The sequence below is a fragment of the Bombyx mori genome, chromosome 4 (genome assembly GCF_030269925.1).
Source record: "Bombyx mori chromosome 4, ASM3026992v2".
Taxonomy (NCBI): Eukaryota; Metazoa; Arthropoda; class Insecta; order Lepidoptera; family Bombycidae; genus Bombyx; species Bombyx mori.
This window is the reverse complement of record NC_085110.1, coordinates 6683046-6703703: the sequence shown is the minus strand read 5'-3', so window position 1 is coordinate 6703703 and position 20658 is coordinate 6683046. Positions and strand designations below refer to the sequence as shown.

At 39.8% G+C, this 20658-nt stretch overlaps 1 protein-coding gene across 1 annotated transcript; it reads left to right on the top strand.

Moving 5' to 3' along the window:
* The first annotated feature begins 578 nt into the window (after nt 1–578).
* Nucleotides 579–20575, top strand: LOC101746531 (uncharacterized protein C05D11.1). Its single transcript, XM_004929181.4, has 18 exons — nt 579–1125; nt 1811–2156; nt 2248–2350; nt 3426–3548; nt 4023–4136; nt 5135–5287; nt 5539–5808; nt 6048–6190; nt 6881–6989; nt 8275–8445; nt 8859–9095; nt 15125–15244; nt 16014–16309; nt 17405–17579; nt 17806–17949; nt 18501–18658; nt 19331–19483; nt 20370–20575. Exons 1-18 carry the CDS (start codon nt 987–989, stop codon nt 20425–20427), a joined length of 3012 nt encoding a protein of 1003 aa, XP_004929238.1. The 5' UTR covers nt 579–986; the 3' UTR covers nt 20428–20575.
* Nucleotides 20576–20658: the final 83 nt, after the last annotated feature.

Sequence of the window (20658 nt, the reverse complement as noted above, 5' to 3'; positions counted from 1 at the left end):
ACAAAAAGTTGGACTAGAAACCTAGCCCAATTTTTTTCCGGCAAGAGGCCGAAGCTCATACGAGGTGGCCGCGTCTCGAAGGCATGCGAAGTATGTGCAACTTGACGATCTGCAGATGTGGGGAGCAGACTGTAGGCCCAAGGATGCTTTTAGTGTTCTACCCACCAAACAACTCCCCTTGCACTCTCTCTCCCGACATCTCCACCCGGGATCAAAACGGGAGCATCGTAGTAACAACAGTCGGCAGCGACAGGTCAGGTACTAATTTGGTGACGAGGACGCAACGCTACTCTGCAAAAGCGGAGCGATACGTGAACTTGTGTCTCCCTAGGTGCGGACACCTTATATGAAGTTCGGACCCCTATCCAAAAAAAAAACCCTTAAACACAACCCAATGACTTTCTCGCCCGATCTTTTGAGTGGGTTACGATTCCGATCTTGTGAAAAAATTCAAGGAACGACTGCTCTGACTAGGGCTAGTTCTAGTGTTAGGCAATTCTCTCAAGTTAAGTACGTGAACTCATCTATCCGTCCACGCGTAGCTGGAACAGCCCTATTAGCTTATAACGATTAGGTAGGGGAAAGTCATAGCCATACTTACGTCTTCATAGTAAATACGGTCGTCCTTATTTCCGGGCAATTGCTTTCGTATCCATGATTGCATAAATTATGTCTTCTGGAGTGAATATTGTGGACTCATATTCATCAATTTATAATGAAAAAATTGAGATTTTTCAATCGTGATTGGTGTCTCGTGACAATCTCCAGATCGATTCAAGTCGACTAAGGCAAAATCATCGAGATATTTTTAAAATTCGACTTGAATATTTTAGATGCCTCCAATCGCTATGGTTACTAAGCCGTACTACACTACGTAACTACGTTACAATTACAAATGAATTTTAATGAACTTCAAAACAATCTACTGGCTTAAGGAGATACTAGTGTAGGTTAACCTCATAGACCGAAATTAAATAGTAGGCGAAATGTCTCATTTTAAGTTAATATCTTCAACGAAAGCTTCAGACATAATTCCTGTGAACAAGTACGTGTCGGAAAAAACAGGACTTACAGTAATAATAGCTGATGTCGAAGGACCGCTTGTGAACGGGTACTTCTGTCTTGGTAATTTTTACAACATTGCATTAAAAAAATACTATATAATAAAATATAAGTACGTAAAAACTATTTGAAGGTATGTACTTATTATTGAATTACATGTTTAGCATCTAAATCAAACTCAAACAATTATGCATTTTTGTACCAACTTAAAAGTACACAACAAGTAAACAACTCACTCAATAATTTTGGATTTTGAATTACAACCTGTATCAGATTCGGTAGAGATTTAGTTTCCAACTGTTTGTTGAGATAAAAATAGTAAATTTAATTATAATAATGGAGAAAAGACCTGGATCAGTTAGATTATTATCTTCTGCAAATCTATTGAAGATATTGTAGACTGAAGATGTTTATAATTATGGTCAGTTTATAAGTTAACTCTACATAATTTTCATACTCACTGGAAACATGAATTATGTTTTATTTCCCATACCCCTCCCTCTAAATTATAGCTCGATTATGTGAAAGAACTTTGTCAATATTTCCATTCCATGGATAATTTTGGTTTAAATTAAGAATTATTGCAATAAATCAATAATTTTCACTGCATTTATAAGTGTAGATTATTCAAAAGAACTTAATTATAACATATGAAAATAAATTATCAGTTTTATCTTAAAAATCTCAGTTGACAATAGCATACTGTTGTAAAAATAATGTTAAATAATGATTTTTTTGTGTTCTACAGCAACAGAAGCTCATGATGATGATGGGCTGCCACATACATTGGAACATCTTGTTTTCTTGGGTTCTAAACGCTACCCTTACAAGGGTGTACTTGACCAACTTGCAAATCGTTGTATGGCACATGGTACGAATGCATGGACCGACACAGATCACACGTGTTACACTATATATACTGCAGGGGACGAGGGAATGCTAACATTGTTGCCAATATACATCGATCATATTTTACATCCAACCTTAACAGAACAAGGGTTCATTACGGAGGTACATCATATTGATGGAGATGGAGAAGATGCTGGTGTTGTATATTGTGAGATGCAGGGTCGTGAAAATTCAGCTGATAGTAGGTTAGCAAACAAAATAATATTAATTACATGTATAATTGTATTAAAACAATGATTTTTGTAATTGTGTAATTTTTTAAAATGTGTTTCATAGATGTGAATTGAAATTGTTACGTGCTATGTATCCAAACTCTGGGTACTCTGCTGAAACAGGCGGTATCATGAAGAACCTTAGGACATCAACTGATAATGCAAAAGTAAGTAAGCCTTTGTGTTATAAGATTTATTACTATTGTGTTTATTACTGTTGTTATAGGATTTATTACGGTGGAGTACTGTAAATCTGTACTGGTAGCTTCTACCTCCATATTTTGGTCGAACAATCATGGGGTTCCATTTTGCAGGGTGGGACAGGCATTATACAATAAAATTGAAAGATCAACTTCATGTCTCATGGTAATGACATACACACTCTTTTGGGCTTTGTTATTCATTTGAAAACAGGTTACAGGTCACAGGAGCTCGTTCACCTGTCGGTGTCAAAAATAATAATCACATATGATGCAAATTTTGTATTGGTAGACGGTACAATACCTTTGATATTAAGAGTCGTTAGTGCCCATAGACCTCTAACCGATAGTCACAACCCCTGAGTTTCTCGCCGGATTAACTCAGTGCCTCGCAATTCCGATTACAGTTATAGATTCAATAAAGCGGTGCTCTTGGTAGGGTGAGATGCTAGCAAGTGTTCTCAGGCCGAGCCCTGTGTGCATTCCTAATAAACTGGTGGAACTGGAATAGTCCCTCAATGGTACCAGTGATTAGGGTATAGAAAAAAACCAATTCACAACGTGAATGTTCATAGGAACTTTATGCAAAGTAGATGTTACATTTTTATGTAATTTATGCAAAGTAGATGTTACATGTTGGAAATCTTAATGCATTATAGTTCACAATAAATTGACATGGATCTCTCAGATAAGATAATTATATTTTGGGGAGAGAAAGGTAAAGCGCTTTGCAAAGGATTTTGGCAGCAAATTCAAAACAAACTAATGCAGATATCATTATTTATGGTAACAACATTTGAAAAACAGATTTTCCAAATTTTACTGTCAATAATTGTGAAATATCTGAAATTTTATAAAAATTGTACTTTAATTTTTTTCATTTAGATAATTCTCAAGTTCTATCATATTTATTAATAATAAGGTAAATTGTAATATCATTATTTATATTGTTAATGTCTTCCCAAAATACTGATTCAAATTGATGATTTGAATAATTATAGATTATCGCACCAAATATACATTAATGTGAAAAATCTTCTAGGTAAGAAGCTTTCATAAGAAATTCTACCGATCGGAAAACCTTACTATTATTCTGGCGGGACAAATACAGGCGAGCGACGTTTTTTCGTCATTGTCAATTGTAGAAGATGACATCATTGCAAAGGTGACTTCACTTAATTTAAACTACTTTACTGCATACCATATTCAAGTTTTAGACATGATAGAGTGAAATTAACTTTTCAACTATGTATCAATTTTAGTTCTTCTGAATTAAAAAAAAGATATATAGATATCCCAAAAAGTTACGTACCTACTTGTAATCTATTTCTTATGTCATTAATAATGGCCATTAATTTTTAAGTAACTGTCAGACTCAAGCTACTAGCAAAAACTAAAACAGGTTTCAATTTAAGAAAATTGTTACTTATTGAGTTTCTTATTTAAATATGGGCTGAAATTAGTTTATTGGCACACACCGCATGACCTGGTTAAACAAATTATACCTACAAATTATTATTACACTGACATGTGCAGTATAATACTAGTTACACTACACCACTTGAACTGTAGACACTGGTTATTAGCTTCACATTAAAGAGAGAAACCAACCATTTCCATAATTATCTTGTGTTTTTAGAGAGAAACAGAACAGCAAGAAGAATGGGTCAAACCCTGGCAGAGTATCCCGGGACCACCAATTTATGGAGAGCTGAGGGAACAATGGCCGGCTGATATTGAAGATTGCGGACAGGTATTGTTTTATAATAATATCTATATTTAGTCTTTAAAAATTCATTTTTGAAAATTAAGTTGGTTATAGACTAATATAAAATAATATAAATTGTTGTTGTTGTTATATTATGTTTTTGTGTATAATTGTTGTTGTGAAAACAAAATAATATAAAACAAAAGCAAGCCAGCTTTGCAATCTGTAATCAGACAATAATTGTTTGACAAATTATGTATGAATTTGTGGAAGTGGCACAAATATGAAGGTTGATTTATTTATATCTTGTTTTTTTAATAATAATAAATAAATAAATATTTACTAACAATCACGTCACGTTAACTGGGCCCGTGCTAAGTTCATAAAGAACTTGTGATACAGGTGCCAGATAACGGAAATAAATGTAAGATTTTTATTATACACATACATATATTTAATATACACCCATAACCTGGAAAAGACTATATTTATCATACAAATATCTTCCCTTGGCGGGATTCGAACCCGCGACCCCCTTGTGTAGTGACCATGTCACTTACCACTACACCAGACGGCCGTTCATCTGTAGAAGAATTTTATACAACTTTGAAGCAATTTTGATTCAATTAACATAACGAAAATAACATATTTTAATAAAGAAAATTTTTTGTGCTGCACAATTTGTAGCTTCTAAAACTAACAAGGTGAAAAATCTTTTAATATGAAGACTGTGAGCTCGTCCACCCGTCTAAGCAATAAAAATAAATTTTTTTTTTTTTTTTTAATGAAGTCATCAATACGAAATACCCTTGTAGACCAAATGCTGCTTAATACTACAATAAAAAAATCTTTCCATCATAGAAAAAATGGTAAATGACTGGGCCTGAACTATCAGCAATTATATCACGAAAGTGCTGTACCAAGCTCCAATTTCTAGCTCAAATAGGAATTGTGAAAAGAAAATTAAATTGAAGCATTATTAAATTTTTGTTGTTTTTCATTTAGTACTTTGTTTTTAACAAGAAACAACTATCATTATTCAGATAATGTTTGGATGGCGAGGTCCAGTCCTCTCGGATCCATCAGGTTTAAAGCAATTGACTGGCTGCGCGATTCTACTTCGATACCTGTGTGACACTGCGGCCGCGCCCTTACAGCGCTGCCTTGTGGAAAGGGAAGATGCCCTTGCTGGTGATGTAAGTTAAACCTAAATGACAAAAGAAAATTATTTAGCACTATTTTAAAACCATTTACATTTTTCACTAGAAAAAAAATACATTAAAATTTCAATTTTAACATTACAATACAAAACTACATGTACATTGGATCTTATGAACAACTTCACCATATTGAATAAGACCTTTAAAATAACACAACAAACCTTTTTTGGACTCTTTGCAATATAATATCAGTTAATCAAATGTAATTCACTTTTTAATAATTCCAGGTATCCTACAATTTGACTGAGAATATGGCGTCCTTGATAAAAATCGAATTAGATAATGTGCCTGTTGATAAATTGGAAAAAGCTAAAGAAGAAGCTAGACGCTGTCTGGAGCATGTCCGTAGTGGCGGCGAGCCCATCGACATGGTCCGTTTGAAGAGACTACTGCAGAAACAACTCCGGGAGAGCGCGGCCAGCCTTGAGGCTAAGCCGCATCAGGCCATCGCATTCCGCTGCATCGGAGACTCTCTGTACTCCCAGAATGAACAGGATGTATGTTTTTTTTTCAAATTAGTTAGACAGCTCACACTTGACTAAATGTTTACAGGTTATCTGCTTCCTTAGAATTATTCTAAAAAAAAAACACCCTGTATACAATTTTATACATTTTCCCATTAATTGTATTCAATTATAAAAAAAAGACTGTATTTAGAATTCGAAATTTCGTTTACAAACAAGCTTTCTTACTCATTATAGAATCATCTAACAATACTCTAATGTGTTGTTCACAGTTCATATCTCGTATGAATCCTCAAAAAGATCTTCAAGATTTAATGGAAGAATCGTCAGACTACTGGTTGGAACTTTTACGTAAATATTTTAATGAAGACGTAATTACTATTGTTGGTTCCCCGAGCATTGAGATGCAGGAAAAGTAAGACCCGATTAAATATTGATATCGAATCCAAAAGCTAGGATGTTTATTTTTGCAAACATACTATTAAGGGTAACGTATTAAAGTTATGCTCTAATGCTCACAAGTGCTTTGATAAATATTTTTTGTTAGCTGTTAATATTGACATAAACTGGTACGAAGCAAACCGAGTTTTAAATACGCCTTTCTATGATAAAGTAATTAAAAAATATATATATTACTAGCGACCCGCCCTCGCTTCGATTCGGAAACAAAAAACTTTATTATTGATAGCTGTTCCGTGATGTTACCCGCGGTTATTGTCGTACCGTAGGTGTAGCCGTGGGGCGAAGCTAGTCTAAAAAAAGTTGCCTAAGTTACTCTTTATATCATCAGCTACCTATTAATGAAAGTCTCGTCAAAATCGGTCCAGCCGTTCTAGGGATTAGCGGGAACAAACAGACAGATAGACAGACAGACAAAAATTGTAAAAAATGTTATTTTGGTGTACGTACCGTATATATATTAATATGCATGTAGTAAAAAACGGTTATTACAATAACACAAACAGACACTCCAATTTTATTTATATGTATAGATTATTTCATACAAGTAGTGATTAGTGATCATAATAATTCAATTGAGATCCACAATAACTTATTTAAAAGATAATTACATTATTGGTTTTGAATTCGCATTTTTGTGATTTAGAATGGCCGAAGAGGAGAAACGGAGGATAGAAGATCAACGAGCTTTGTTAGGTGAGAAAGGTCTCGCCGAAAAAGCAAAGCAACTAGAAGATGCTATTCAATTTAATGAGGTAAGTATGCAGGAGGTATAATGGAATACAAAAGTGCATAGATAGCATTTTTTTTGTTAGGAGGAAATCGCCTCACTTCTGCCTACGAGTAAGGGCGGTAGGCAGAGTTGGACTCAGGGTTGGACTAAACAACCCGCGTCCGACCATGGGATGAGGCCGATTGGGGGCAAGATGGCATGGGTAGTGTAAAATTGTATGGAATTAATTAATTCAACCTACCGAGTAAATTAATCGGTAGATATTCTGATACTTTGAATTTTTTTTATTCAGCTACACTATTTATTCAATTTTCATAACAACTTTGACAAACATCAATCTTAAAAATTATACTACAAAAATATTTTCGGGTTTTGATCATTTAGTTACGGCTTAAAACTGTGTCTCATGTACAATAACTTATTGTTTAGAAGATCATGAGATATCAATATTTTAACTGGCGGTAAGTATACTTACTGTTTACAATGAAACCGTAGTTAGGTTTATGCCGTGGCGCCATCTATTTATTACGCAAGTAGTTAATAAGATGTCATTTAGTTGATGTTGACTAAGTTAGATTAATTTGGATTCAATTATTCATATAATAATAGACCTTAAGGTATCCGTTGTAACTATACTGAGACCTTAGAACTTATATCTCAAAATTCAAATTTACGTTGTAAATGCCTATGGGCTCCAGTAACGACTTAACACGAGGTGGGCTGTGAGCTCGTCCACCCTTCTAAGCAATAAAAAAGTGTATTTTTTAATTTTCATATGCTAAATTGAATATCAAAATGTAATCTATACTAATATTATAAAGAGGAAAGATTTGTTTGTTTGTTTGTATTGAATAGGCTCCGAAACTACTGAACCGATTTGAAAAAATCTTTCACTGTTTGGAAGCTACACTATTCCCGAGATAATCTTTTTTGAAAAAAATTAGGGATCCTTACTAAAACTCCAATAATGTAACTCAAGGTGTAAAAAAATTACCTAAAATATTCTTTACATCGCGTGTCCTGCGAAAACTATTGATGATAGAATAAAATAATGTACTACGACTTTGTGGAACACATTATTATTTACAAAAAGTGTCGCGACAGCGTATGTCTAACTATTATAGTTATGCCGCAATAAGTGTTCCTTTATTTAAAAAAATAAAACAACGTCAAATATCGTTGAAATTTTTGTTAAAAACCCGAGCGGAGCGGGTGCGGGCCGCTTGTTTAATATAAAAAAGTAATACAAAATAATGTAGTTCCAATGAACTTTAGATGTTTATAATGAATGCATTTTATAATTTCAGCTACCTCCACCGGCGGGCACGCTGGCGGCCGTCCCGGTGCCGTCGTGCGACTCCCTCAAGTGTCACTCCATCTCGACCTGGAGCAGCGGGGCGGAGGCCTGCCCGCACTTCGATATCGACGCGGTGCCGCTCTACACCAGACTGCACAATCTAAAAACTAACTTCGTTTATGTGAGTACCAATATTATTTCTTACAACAGTAATTTAACTATGTGTATTTGATCTGTGCAGCTCTATTCGCGCAGTGATACCTATAGGCTCCAGTACCGAATGACCACCAAGTAGAAACATTATAAGATAGTTGAAATAAAAAACATCTGAAAAATGCTGTTTGAGATCAAATATTTGATGTGAAATGATTGATTTACATAAAAAAAGATAGATGCTGGTAGAGTTTGTAACACTTTAGGACCAGTACATAACAAATGTTAGGGTGAAAGATAGTTCAGGCAGAAAAATAAGAAGAGGAAGTAAGCAGGAGCCGCTATATATCAGATATATTCATACATAGCCGGGTAATAATGATATTTGATAAATAGCCGGTTAATAGGCGCAGAATAATGTGATTATTTTTTTGTCGGCAGATAAACATTATAATGGATACGTCATCAGTTGACGCTGCGACCCGGAGTTGGTTGCCGCTGCACCTGAACGGTCTAGCCGAGTGTCCGGTGTACCGCGACGACACACTGATACCGCACGAACAAATCATATCGGCCACCGAACAGTTAACTGTCATGTTCAGTAACAATATAGGCCTCGATGAATCCGCGAGCTTCAGCGTTGGAAAGTTCGGCAACTTTATCAGAATTAAGACTTGGGTGAGTCTACGAGACATTTTTTCCCCTACCTATTGGCTGGTGCCTTCCACCCTGCCCTGAACGACAAGGCGCTCTATGGAGTCATTTCCTCGCCGGGAGACATGTCCAAAAAATGATAGTATACGTCCATGCACGAGCGCCGAAAGACGCGGCTTAATGCCGAGTTCTCAAAGAAGTTCGCGTGGAAGGGTGCCCATGCGATGGACCGACCAGATCAAGTCGGCAGTTGGCGGTTTGCATGAGTGTACCAGGCTCACCACAAACCGCGAGGAGTGGCGATTGCTCGTGAGGCGCATAACATCTGCCCACTCCAATGATACTGAATGACGACCACGACCGCTCTAACAAGAGTGATACGACATACGAGATACGAGATTGGCTGGTAGTCTAAGAGGCTATTCCAGTTAAGCCCGGACGGGTAGGTGAGCTCATGGGCTCAATCTGAGAGAATTTGTTAACACTAGCCTTAGCAAGAGCAGTGCTTTGCAGAATCTAGCATTGGCTCGGAAACGCGACCCACTGAGAAATTCAGTGGACTGTGTGTGTGTGGGCTGCCGGTGACCTGTGCTTGAAAGTCTGTTGATTAGTTAGGGCGGTGACCGGTGCTTGGGAGTCCTGAAAACACCTAGAGTGATTCCGAAGGATCCAACCAGAAAAAGAGAGTGAAATATGATCATTACACTCCCTCTCCCACTCTGATTTATATTTATATAGGGCAAAGTGTGAGTCTCAGGACTAACAATTTGTCTATTTTCGCATATGAGGTGTAGAATTTGGTTTGAAGTTGAATATAAGCAGCCTTTAGACCAGTGATTATCAAACTTATTTCTTTTACCGCCCCCTTTGAAAATCAATTATTTTTCAGCGCCCCCCATTTTTTATACACCCCTAAAACTTTATAACCACAATTTCATTAATTTTATTAATAAATGTTGTATTAATTTTAGTAAATGTAGTACCACGTAGTACTAATTTGTAGATGCTATTTTTGTTTCTTCATATTATTATATGTACGTACATTGCTACAGAGCGTGTATTTACAAATTTGCAAAGTAAAAATGAATTCTTCTCATCAACATGTTTGTTTAAATTCAGAATTACCAAAATACATTGCTATTTCACTGTACTATTATTGTACGAATTTATTAGAACGAAACTATTTTTGTTGAATATTTTTCTCATGAATACAAGATTCTCATCATAAGATAATTAAAATTTTATATTTCGACTAGTAAATAATACTACTAACAATAATAACTTATGATGTCAAAAATGCACGTCGCTCTGGTCGCCCTATTACGGATAAAATCGATGTCATTTTTGAAAAAGTGGAGCAAGATCGGCATATCAGTAGTTACGACGTAACTGAAGAACTGGGAATTGACCACAAAACAGTTTTGGCGCATTTGAATAAAAACTGGGTACACAAAAAAGCTCGATATTTGGGTACCTTAAGAGCTCACTGATAGAAACCCAATAAACCGTGTACTCATTTGTGACTCTTTATTACGACGTAATGAAACCGAACCATTTTTGAAGAAGATGAAAATTGGATCATGTACGACAGGGACGTGCGAAAAAGGTTGTGGTCAAAGGCCGGTCAGGCTTCACAGACTGTGGCGATCCTTTTTTTTTTTCGGAAAGGGTCCGAACCTCCTACGAGGTCCCTGCGCCTAGGTGGCGCGCGGGGTATGTGAGACTCAACGATCTGCAGATGTTGAGAGCAGATTGTGGGCCCAAGGATTTTAGGGCCCACCCACTAAACGACTCCCCTGCACTCTTACACCCGACGTCCGATCTCCGTCCGGGGTCAGAACCCGGTCAGAGTAGAGGGGTTCCCGCGGTCAACACTACAACCAGACATGCGGCGCTACTCCGAGGACGCCCGACCGACGGGTCGTCGAGGCGATAGTCGACGACCAACGACGTCGGTCTCCGCGGTACGGCGGCCCTACCAAGCCGCCCGGGCGATGTCGCTGGTGTTTCGGGATACCCCGCTGGGCCAGAACCAGCCTGCCGGGTCGGAACGCGATACACCGCCGACCGGGTTGCTCTTCTACAGTATGTTCGGTGACGACAGCGACGACGAAAAAGCGGACCGCATCGCAGTCCGCAGCCGCCGACGCGCCCTCCCGTCCTTCTGGTGCTAGCGCGCTAGAGTGACGGTAGCGTGCGGCACAGCCTCAACCCCCTTAGGTCGCCCCGTGACCATCACCGGGAGGAGACTGCCTCCTTCTGCGAGATGGTCGACTGGCAGAAGTCGAGCATCGCCTGTCAGGACTCGTCGCTGCCGAGCATCGTAGCCACGACGGTCGGAAGCGACAAGTCCGGTCCTATTTTTGCAACGAGGACGCGGCGCTGCTCCGCGAAAACGGGGCAGTATGCGAGCGTGTGCTCCGCCGTGTCCTCGTTGCAGCCACTGCAGTGTTGGCACTTCGGCGTCGGCTCCCTCCGGGCGACGAGGTGCAGGTAGCGACCGAAAAACGCGTGTCCCGTGAGCACCTGCGTCGCTCGGAATGTGAGACTCCTCGGTCGCGATTTACCCAGTCCGAGAGGACCGGGCGGATCGCCTCGACGGTCCGTCGGCACGCCGAGATTGAAGCTTCCGCACTCGAACTTCCGCCGCATCGGGACGTGTCTCTCCCCTGGAGCGGAGATCGCATCGCCACACGTGATCCGCAGCGAGCGCCTCTGCTTCCAGGTCCCAGGGCGTCCCAGTTAGCACGCACGCCGCCTCGAACGAGACGGTGCGGTATCCACGAACTGCCCTGACCGCAATCGCGCACTGCGGACGTCACAACGCCGCAACGTTGTCGCGGGTCAGGGCATGGCACCACACGGGAGCCCCGTACAGTGCTATCGACCGCACCACCTCCGTGTAGAGGCGGCGCACCACCACGTCAGGCAGCGTTGCCAACTCTACCAACTTTTCGGTAGATCTACCAACTTTTAGTGTCGTAATCAAACCTACCACTTTATCTACCAACTTTTGAAGTTTTCAAAAAGTTCAAATCAAACCTCCATGAAAATAATATTGAACTCTATATCTAGCCCGATTCAATTAACAAATAACTGATTGTAATTTTTAAAACGTTTCAATTGAACACTATCAAAATGAGTGAAAGTGTAAGTGAAAATGAAGAAAATTCTCCTCGTCGAAAATTAAAAAAGATGCATTACAATAAAAAATATTCTCAACTATGGGAAAAATAAGAATATTAGCGGCCTGTAATTCTGTTTTACCATTGGATTTCTAATAAAAAAAGTTCAAATATGTCTTATCCAATCAAAAAGTAAATTAAGGATGCCAGATTCTTATTGGAGGGTCTCTAAAAAACTTGAAAAGTATGGGTGGTAGATGGTGGTAGATCTACCAACTTTTCATAGTAGGGTTTGTTGGAAACTACCAAGTTGTAGAACTCTATCTCCCACCTTGACGAATGTCGAGTTGGCGACGCTGACGTCAGGCCCCCCGACGTTCGGCAACAGCCGACTTAACGAGCCGGCGGCCGCCATCAGTTGGGGACCTAATCTTTCAAAGTGAGCGCGGAAGCTCCAACGACCGTCCAGTACAAGACCGAGGTACCGGAACCCAGTTGCCTCGATCTCGACGCGAACGCCTCCGATCACGAGGTGGGCCCTCTGAGGCGGCGCTCTCCGGGCCCCGTGAAACAACAGGGCCTGGGATTTATCGAGCGCCACGTCCCGACCCAGCCGTCGGATCCTGCCGATGACGAAGGCCACCCCCGCGCCGGAAAGACGAGCAGACTCGCGCAAATCCTTCCCCCGGGCCACGACCAAAGTGTCGTCCGCGTAGCAAACTATACTCAGACCCGGGAGAGGAGCGCTAAGGGCGCTCCGCAGGACCCAATCATAGCCGATGTTCCACAAGAGAGGGCCAAGGACCGACCCCTGTGGAACACCGCGCTCGACGGGGAAGCGGAGCACCGTCTCACCGTGCCCGATGCACACGACCGACCTATCCTCGAGGTAGGACCCGATCAGCCGACGGAGATACGCAGGGACGCCGTGATACTGCAGCGCCCCCGCGATCAACGACCAGGGCAGGGTGTTGAACGCGTTGGCGATGTCCAGAGACACCGCCAGTGCAACCCCGCCCCAGCCTCATCAGAGAGGGCGCGCACGCGCATCACCGCGTCGGTGATCAAGCGGCCCTCCCTGAATCCGAACTGCTCCGCACGGATCTCCTCCTCCGAGATCCTCGGAGGGACCACCTCAGCAGGGGCATCACCGCTCACGTCATTGCGTGGCAGCACGCCCATGAAGGGGGGCTCGAAGTCCCTCTCCATCCGCGGGAACAGCCCGGAGACAATATCCCGCAGCTGCTGAGGCTGGAGATGCTCCGTCACCGGGAGCGCCCGCGGTCGCAATTTCTGCGTACCGTCTGGTACGGGCGCCCCCAGGGATCGTAATCGAGCGTCTCCAGGAGCGTCTTCATGCTCTGAGACTTGGCCTCGCCGATGGCCTGCCGCAGAGCTTCTCACGGCAGTCGGCATGTAGGCGGGCCGCCACCACTGTGGCGAGACCCGGGTTAACTCGCAACAAGGTGATGCTGTGTGTGTGGTTGGATTGGTAGGGCATTATTCATTAGAAGCTGTTACCACCAGGCAGGACCATCGATTCTGAACTCTACTGCGAACAACTGATGAGATTAAAGCAAGAAGTTGAGAGAAAGCGGCCGGAATTACTTAACAGAAGGGGTGTGGTTTTTCATCATGTTAACGCTAGACCTCAGACATCTTTAGCCACTCAGTAAAAATTAAGAGAGCTTGGCTGGGAGGTGTTAATGCATCCGCCGTATAGTCTTGACCTTGCACCAACAGTTTTCCACCTGTTTCGGTCTCTTCAGAATTCTTTAGGCAGTGTCAGGTTAACATCAAGAGAGGACTGCCAAAACCAATTGCGCGACAATTGGTATTTTGATCAAAAGCCCCAAAATTTTTATAGCAATGAGATCATGTTCCTACCTACATGATGGCAAAAAGTTATCGAACAAAATGGTACATACTTACTTTAGTTAAATGTAAATAAACTATATTAAAAAATGTTGTGAATTTTCTTAAAAAATGCGTAGAAACTTTTTCCCCGACCTATTACTGAATAGAAATAGTGAACAATGCTTGACACTGGACGGTAATAGGTTAATTGTAAAAAAAATATATTCTAAGACAACTTTTTGAACAATAATTATATACGTATTTCCATTTTATATAAAAAATTATGATTCTTACATTAGTAATTTCTTATAAAATGCTAGGAAAATGCTGTAAAATGCCCTTATGTTAAAAAAAGAGATAAAGTAAAGAAAACCTCAATTTATGTTAGTTTACGTATGTATAATATTTTAAAACTCTGCATAGTAGTTTTTTTTCTAATGTTTAAAATAATTTCTGGTGCAATGTAATTAAGGTAAAATTGCTCTATTTTTTTAACTATCATCGATCATGTTCCTTTATCCGCAGAAACTTGTCACAACTTGACTTTTTGTTACAATTGTTACAACTTACACGGTGTGCGGACTCTCCTACGAAATCTATGTTAAGTATTTTAAGTTTTTATAACATCATACAGGGTAGAAATATAAACTAATTATTCGTTATTGTGTAGTAGATGGGTTTTAATTTTAGTGAAATTTAAATACTATATAAAGTAAATGAAATTAGATACATCGCCCCCCTAACCCATATCAATGCCCCCCATTTTTTTCTGGGCCCCTTAACGCCCCCCTCTAGGTTTCAAACGCCCCCAAGGGGGCGTTATCGCCCACTTTGAGAAAGACTGCTTTAGACAATACATTTCACCCTTACTTTAGTTTGTTTTATTAATCGCTTAAACGATTGTTGATTTTTATAAAAAAATAATAATTTTGTTGCGACTAGTATGTCTGCTGCTCTCTGCTGATAATTCAAATCATATTAGACAGTAAATACATATATTACAATACAATACAAAATCATATTATTTGCGAATGGTATATTAATTTGTAACGAAATTATTGTTCATTTCAGTGCGAGCCAAAAGATTATGAAGAAGTAGTTAACCATTTGTATGAAGTTCTTTACAAAGCGGAAATTACTAAAGAGAGACTCTTGGTTTTCGCTCAGAGGTTGATCAACGAAGGCGCACAGGTAAAGTAGACGCTATATACTATGAATTGGTAAGAGATATTCTTAAAAAGCAATTTTATGCCAGTGTGATCTAACTCAAGTTGGAAAAATTAAAGTCTGGCAATAGAATAGTGATTAATGTTCAAAATTAGCCAATTGTAAAAAAAATGTAAAATTTTGTTTGTAGTCTGGCAATATGGGTGCACTAGAAGACTATCAGGGATTTTCTATTTTACTCTATCACACCATTTGCCAAAAATAGCTGTTGTTTATTTGAGGAATATAAGATTTAGTGGATGGAACAGATTTACGTTCCCACATACAGTAGTATTATTATACAAATTGCTTATAATTGCTATTACAATAGGCAGTCGGCCTTAGTATCTACCTGATGTTAAAGCATTTACCAAGGCATCAGCAAGATATCACATCATGAATCTGGTATTTGCTTGGATATAGCCCGGTCTCCGATCTCTTATTTCTTTACTTTACTGGTGGTAGGATCTCTTCTAAGTCCGCACGGGTAGGTGCCATCACCCTGTCTATTTCTGCCGTGAAGCAGTAATGCGTTTCGGTTTGAAGGGTGGGACAGCTGTTGTAACTATACTGAGACCTTAGAACTTATATCTCAAGGTAGGTGGCAGCATTTACGTTCTAGATATCTATGGGCTCCGGTAACCGCTTGACACCAGGTGGGCCGTGAGCTCGTCCACCAACCTAAGCAATAAACAGAAATCTTCAAACTGAAACGCAGAGGGATAACCTCGTCAACTATACTTTGTTCGTTAAGTTTCGCAGGAACGGTAACACAATGGCGTACGCGACCCTCCGGGACTACGTGTACTGCGAAGACAGCAACGTGCACTGGTGCTCGGTCCTGAGGCAGCTCAAGTTCCTGAAGCAACTTGTCGAAAAACTGAACGCCGGTGGAGACTGCGCTGAGAATATACTCAACGAAGCGAGGAGATCCTTCAGGAATCTAACTGCGAACGCCTGGCTACACCTGGCCGCGGACTTCGATCGGTACAAGCTCAGCGCTGAGCCGTGGAAACGGTTCGTGAGAGAGAACGAGATAACGCCACTTGAGTAAGTAAAAAAGTTAGTTTCGTTGAAATAAGGATGTGTACGTCACCAGTAATCTGAATCATATGGGTTTTTTTTAAGGTCTATATTTCTATGAAAACCGGAATTAAACATAATCAAAATACAGTACATGGCGTTGGTCGTTTTATTAAAAATGGACGGATATGCGTAGTATAGTACGACCCGACCTAAATCTGTGATATTGTATACCTCCACAAAATATATTTTCATTTAAGTAATAGAATAAAATATGTAATAGTAGTTCCACATTCATTTTATATGTATTTATTTTCTGCGATTGATATTTGTTGAAGTCAATGTAATGAAAAAGTTATTACGATTGAATACATAAATTTTCATGTAGATTTTTATTCTACAGTATTAGAATGTCGTCTGTTAGGAACATAATGTAGAAACTTTATATAAATATAAGTACAAACGATTTTGAGCTTACGGGCATACTAGATCGAAGATTAAATTGCACTATATAACGACTGTCTACTGCAAACACGTGCGGGATTACTTCGCAGTCATGAATACGTAGGATAATACACAAATGATTGATTATAATATCGAGGAGTGAAAGCCTATTTTTTTTAAGCGACATTCCGCTTTGTAATCAAAGTTGCGTTTTATTTATAATTAGCTGACCCGGCAGAATTCGTAGTGCCTCAATCGACAAATAAAAGACCTAAACTTTTGTATAAAATAAACTTAAAACAAACAAAAGGATCCGTCCGACGGGGGACTCATCAAAGGAAAAACAAAATTGTTATTTTTATTTAATTCCGGGCATTTTCATATTTATCTACCTTTCTCTCTATATATATATACTTCTTTATATATATAGATTTAGCAAGATTTAGCATTAGCATAGATTTAACAGTTTGATGTTTTCAATGGAACTTCAATTAAGTTGCCATAACCATTTGAATAGCTGAAGAAGCTTTTTGTTAAGATATTTATTTTCATATTTTAAACTTTACATGGCACGGAACTCCTGTAATGTTCCAAAAAATGTCGCTCAAGCCAAATAGTCTTTTAATCGTTAAGTCTTTAATTTCAATAATATCGATAATAGATTATAATAACGTGTAGGCCTCGCCTGTACTTCGACTCGGAGCTGCTGCAGGAGCGCAGCGGCGGGTTCGTGGTGGGCGTCGGCGGCGTCGAGTCGTGCTTCCTCACGCAGCTCAGCGCCGGGCCCGACACGCACGACGCGCGCACCGTCGCGCCGCTACTCGTCGCCATCAACTACTTCACGCAGCTCGAGGTACGCCCGCACTCAGCCTATTTCTACTGTGAAGCAGTAACGCGTTTCGGTTTGAAGGGTGGGGCAGCCCTAGTAACTATACTGAGACCTTAGAACTCATATCTCAAGGTGGGTGGCGCATTTACGTTCTAGATGTCTACGGGCTTCGGTAACCACTTAAAACCAGGTGGGCTGTGACTATTAAGTACAAAATATGTATTTTTAATATTTCCTTTGACAACCATAGGGTCCGATGTGGCGTCAAATCCGTGGCTCCGGCCTGTCCTACGGTTACGGCATACGAGCGTCGCTTAACGAGGGTCGACTCATACTATCGCTGTATCGCGCCACGAGCGTCGTCGCTGCCTATTCTAAAGCCATTAGTATACTGGTGAGTAAAAAAAATTCAAGACGTGAGTGGATTTTAGTTTTTTTTTTAGTTTTTACTTTGAATGAAGGTGTTAAACATATAAACCGCATTAGACCTTAAAACTTTAGCTTAAAGGCTGTTTTTAGAAATTGCATATGATGAAGGAGATATGTATGAAGAAAAAGTACAAGTAACAAAGGTTTGTTGCTCGCTTTCTCAAAATTAGCAAATTGTATCATCCACTTATGTTTTCAATTGTACAGTTAATCATTCTATAAGGTATAATATATTGGATGATCAACATTAAAGTTTTTCGTGTGCTGCCATTCGAGGCTGTATATAATTTTTCGATATCATAACTACAACTAAACTGTTCTAAGGATTTTATATGATTCAGTAACTAAGCCAAAGTGCACTTTTTTCGAAAAAGTAACACGCTGTATGTTCAAATGTGTAAATATGAAATGACTAAATGAAACTAGCTGAACGAATTTGTAGGCAGAGTGACTTTGGTCATAAAATATTGAGTGGCGAAAACAATACTGAAATGTCGGTTTTTTTTTTGTCATCAGAAAGAATTTTTGGACGGTGGAGAATTTGATCACGATTTATTCACGTCGGCCAGAAGTGCTTCTTTGTTTGAGGTAGTGGAGAACGAGAAAAGTCCTGCCGATGTCGTCGGTTTATCCCTCCTGAAGTATGTCGAACGGGTCGGAGAACAATACAACAAGTAAGCAATATAATTAAATACTTCATATTTACTACATTACATAAGTAAGCCAAAGTACACTCACGTCCAGACCAGTTTTTTTTCGACATCGAAGCATAAAGGTGGATTTACTCTGAGTAAAAGCAGCTACAAAAACGTGTGCATTTTTTTCTTTTTCCTCAAAAGTATCTACTTCTATTTTGAATGTTAATAAGTTTTTTATTATTTAATTGCATAGATGGCTGGACGTGCTCACAGCCCACCTGGTGTTAAGTGGTTACTGGAGCCTATAGAAATCTACAACGTAAATGCGTCACCCACCTTGAGATATAAGTTCTAAGGTTTCAGTATAGTTACAACGGCTGTCCCTCCCTTCAAACCGAAACGTATTGCTGCTTCACGGCAGAAACAGGCAGGGCGGTAGTACCTACCCGTGTTTAAAATTTTGTAATTTAATTTGTAATTGTAATTATAATTTTGCGAGTGTGTGATTTTTATTACACGATGTTATTCCTTCACAATGGAAGTCAATCGTGAACATTTGTTAAGTACGTATTTCATTAGAAAAATTGGTATCCGCCTGGGATTCGAAAACCGGTGCATCGCTCAACACAAACGCACCGCACGTCTTATTATCCTTTAGGCCACGACGACTTCAAAAGTATCGAATAACCAGTCGGTCTGTTCCCGCAGAGAGTTGGTGAGCGCCATCTCGTGTGTGAGTGCGGAGGCGGTGCAGGGCGCGGCGCGGCGCTGGCTGCCGGCGCTCTTCGACTTGTCTCAGTCCACCGTGTGCGTCGTCTGCCATCCGTCCAAGGTCAACGAAATACAGGCGAGCTTCGAAAAGTGAGAAATTCTGTTTTACTTATAGTCCATGTTATCAGTATTGTAATGTGATTCGGTATGACGCCACTTCGATAAAGTAACTACATTCCCGATCCTGCGGACAGAATGGAAAGCAGTCGACGTCGCCCCAAACACGTCATTTCGGTTCCTCCCGATCCACTAACGGTACTTTTAGGCACCGGTCATCGTTCTCGTGGAACCCGTCGCTTGCGACGAAGGGCTCGACAAGTAAATTAACCCTCAGACACAGCCCACTGAGTTTCTCGTCGGATCTTCTCAGTGGGTCGCGTTTCCGATCCGGTGGTAAATTCTGCGAAGCACTACTCTTGCTAGGGTTCGTGTTAGCAACGTCGTCAGGTTTGAGGCCCGTGAGCTCGCCTACTAGTTAAGGTTACGCTGAAATAGCCTCTCAGGCTCTCAGCTTAGGTAGGAAAAAAAGAAGGTATGACCTACCGTTCGCCTTACACGAGAATGGTGAGCTGGATTTGCAAAATAAGATGGACGGGAAAGATGTTTAGTGAGGATTGAGAGGATCACACACCGATAAGATTGCTCTTCATCAGTGGATACACGTATGCGACCCCGGGCCCCTAACAGCTTCGTCGACTTCACTTATCTTACCTGTCGAATTACTATTAGATCTTCTCTTCAACTACATCTCCCTCTCAAATTCTTTCTGCCCCGCGTATTGTACCTACACAGGTAGGTACGATTAGCATTCTTCTTCATTATTTCGTACTCTCTTCAATATTTATTCGTATATACAACGAATACTATAAAACAAAATATTTGTATACACTACATATCTATAACTTTAATGTAAGTTACATACAATATTTAGATCATAACGTTCGTTTTCAAAATCGAATACAATTTTATTTTTCAGGTTGGATGTCAAGTTAGAAGCTTTTGACTCGATCGAAGCTACGCATCTCAACAAATAAATATTATGTCGATTGAGTTTAGCTATAAAACTTATGAATATTTTATTGTTGAAATATGCCTTGATAACTAATGTCAATGAAATTCGCTAAAAGCTACATTGTTTGTGAACCATGTTTAAAGTGTTTAATAAATAAATTTATTTTATTATCCCTTCTTTCATTCTCAAAGTATTGTTCAAATTTATTATATCGGATGTTTATCAGCAATAATGTTCAGTAAAATATAAACAA

Excerpts from the sequence above, each read along its gene's own strand:
- LOC101746531 (XM_004929181.4), top strand. The coding sequence starts at position 987 with ATGTCTCATTTTAAGTTAATATCTTCAACGAAAGCTTCAGACATAATT. Across the intron at positions 5,288-5,538 it reads AAGATGCCCTTGCTGGTGAT|GTATCCTACAATTTGACTGA; the intron begins GTAAGTTAAACC and ends TAATAATTCCAG. Across the intron at positions 17,950-18,500 it reads CTAAAGCCATTAGTATACTG|AAAGAATTTTTGGACGGTGG; the intron begins GTGAGTAAAAAA and ends TTTTGTCATCAG.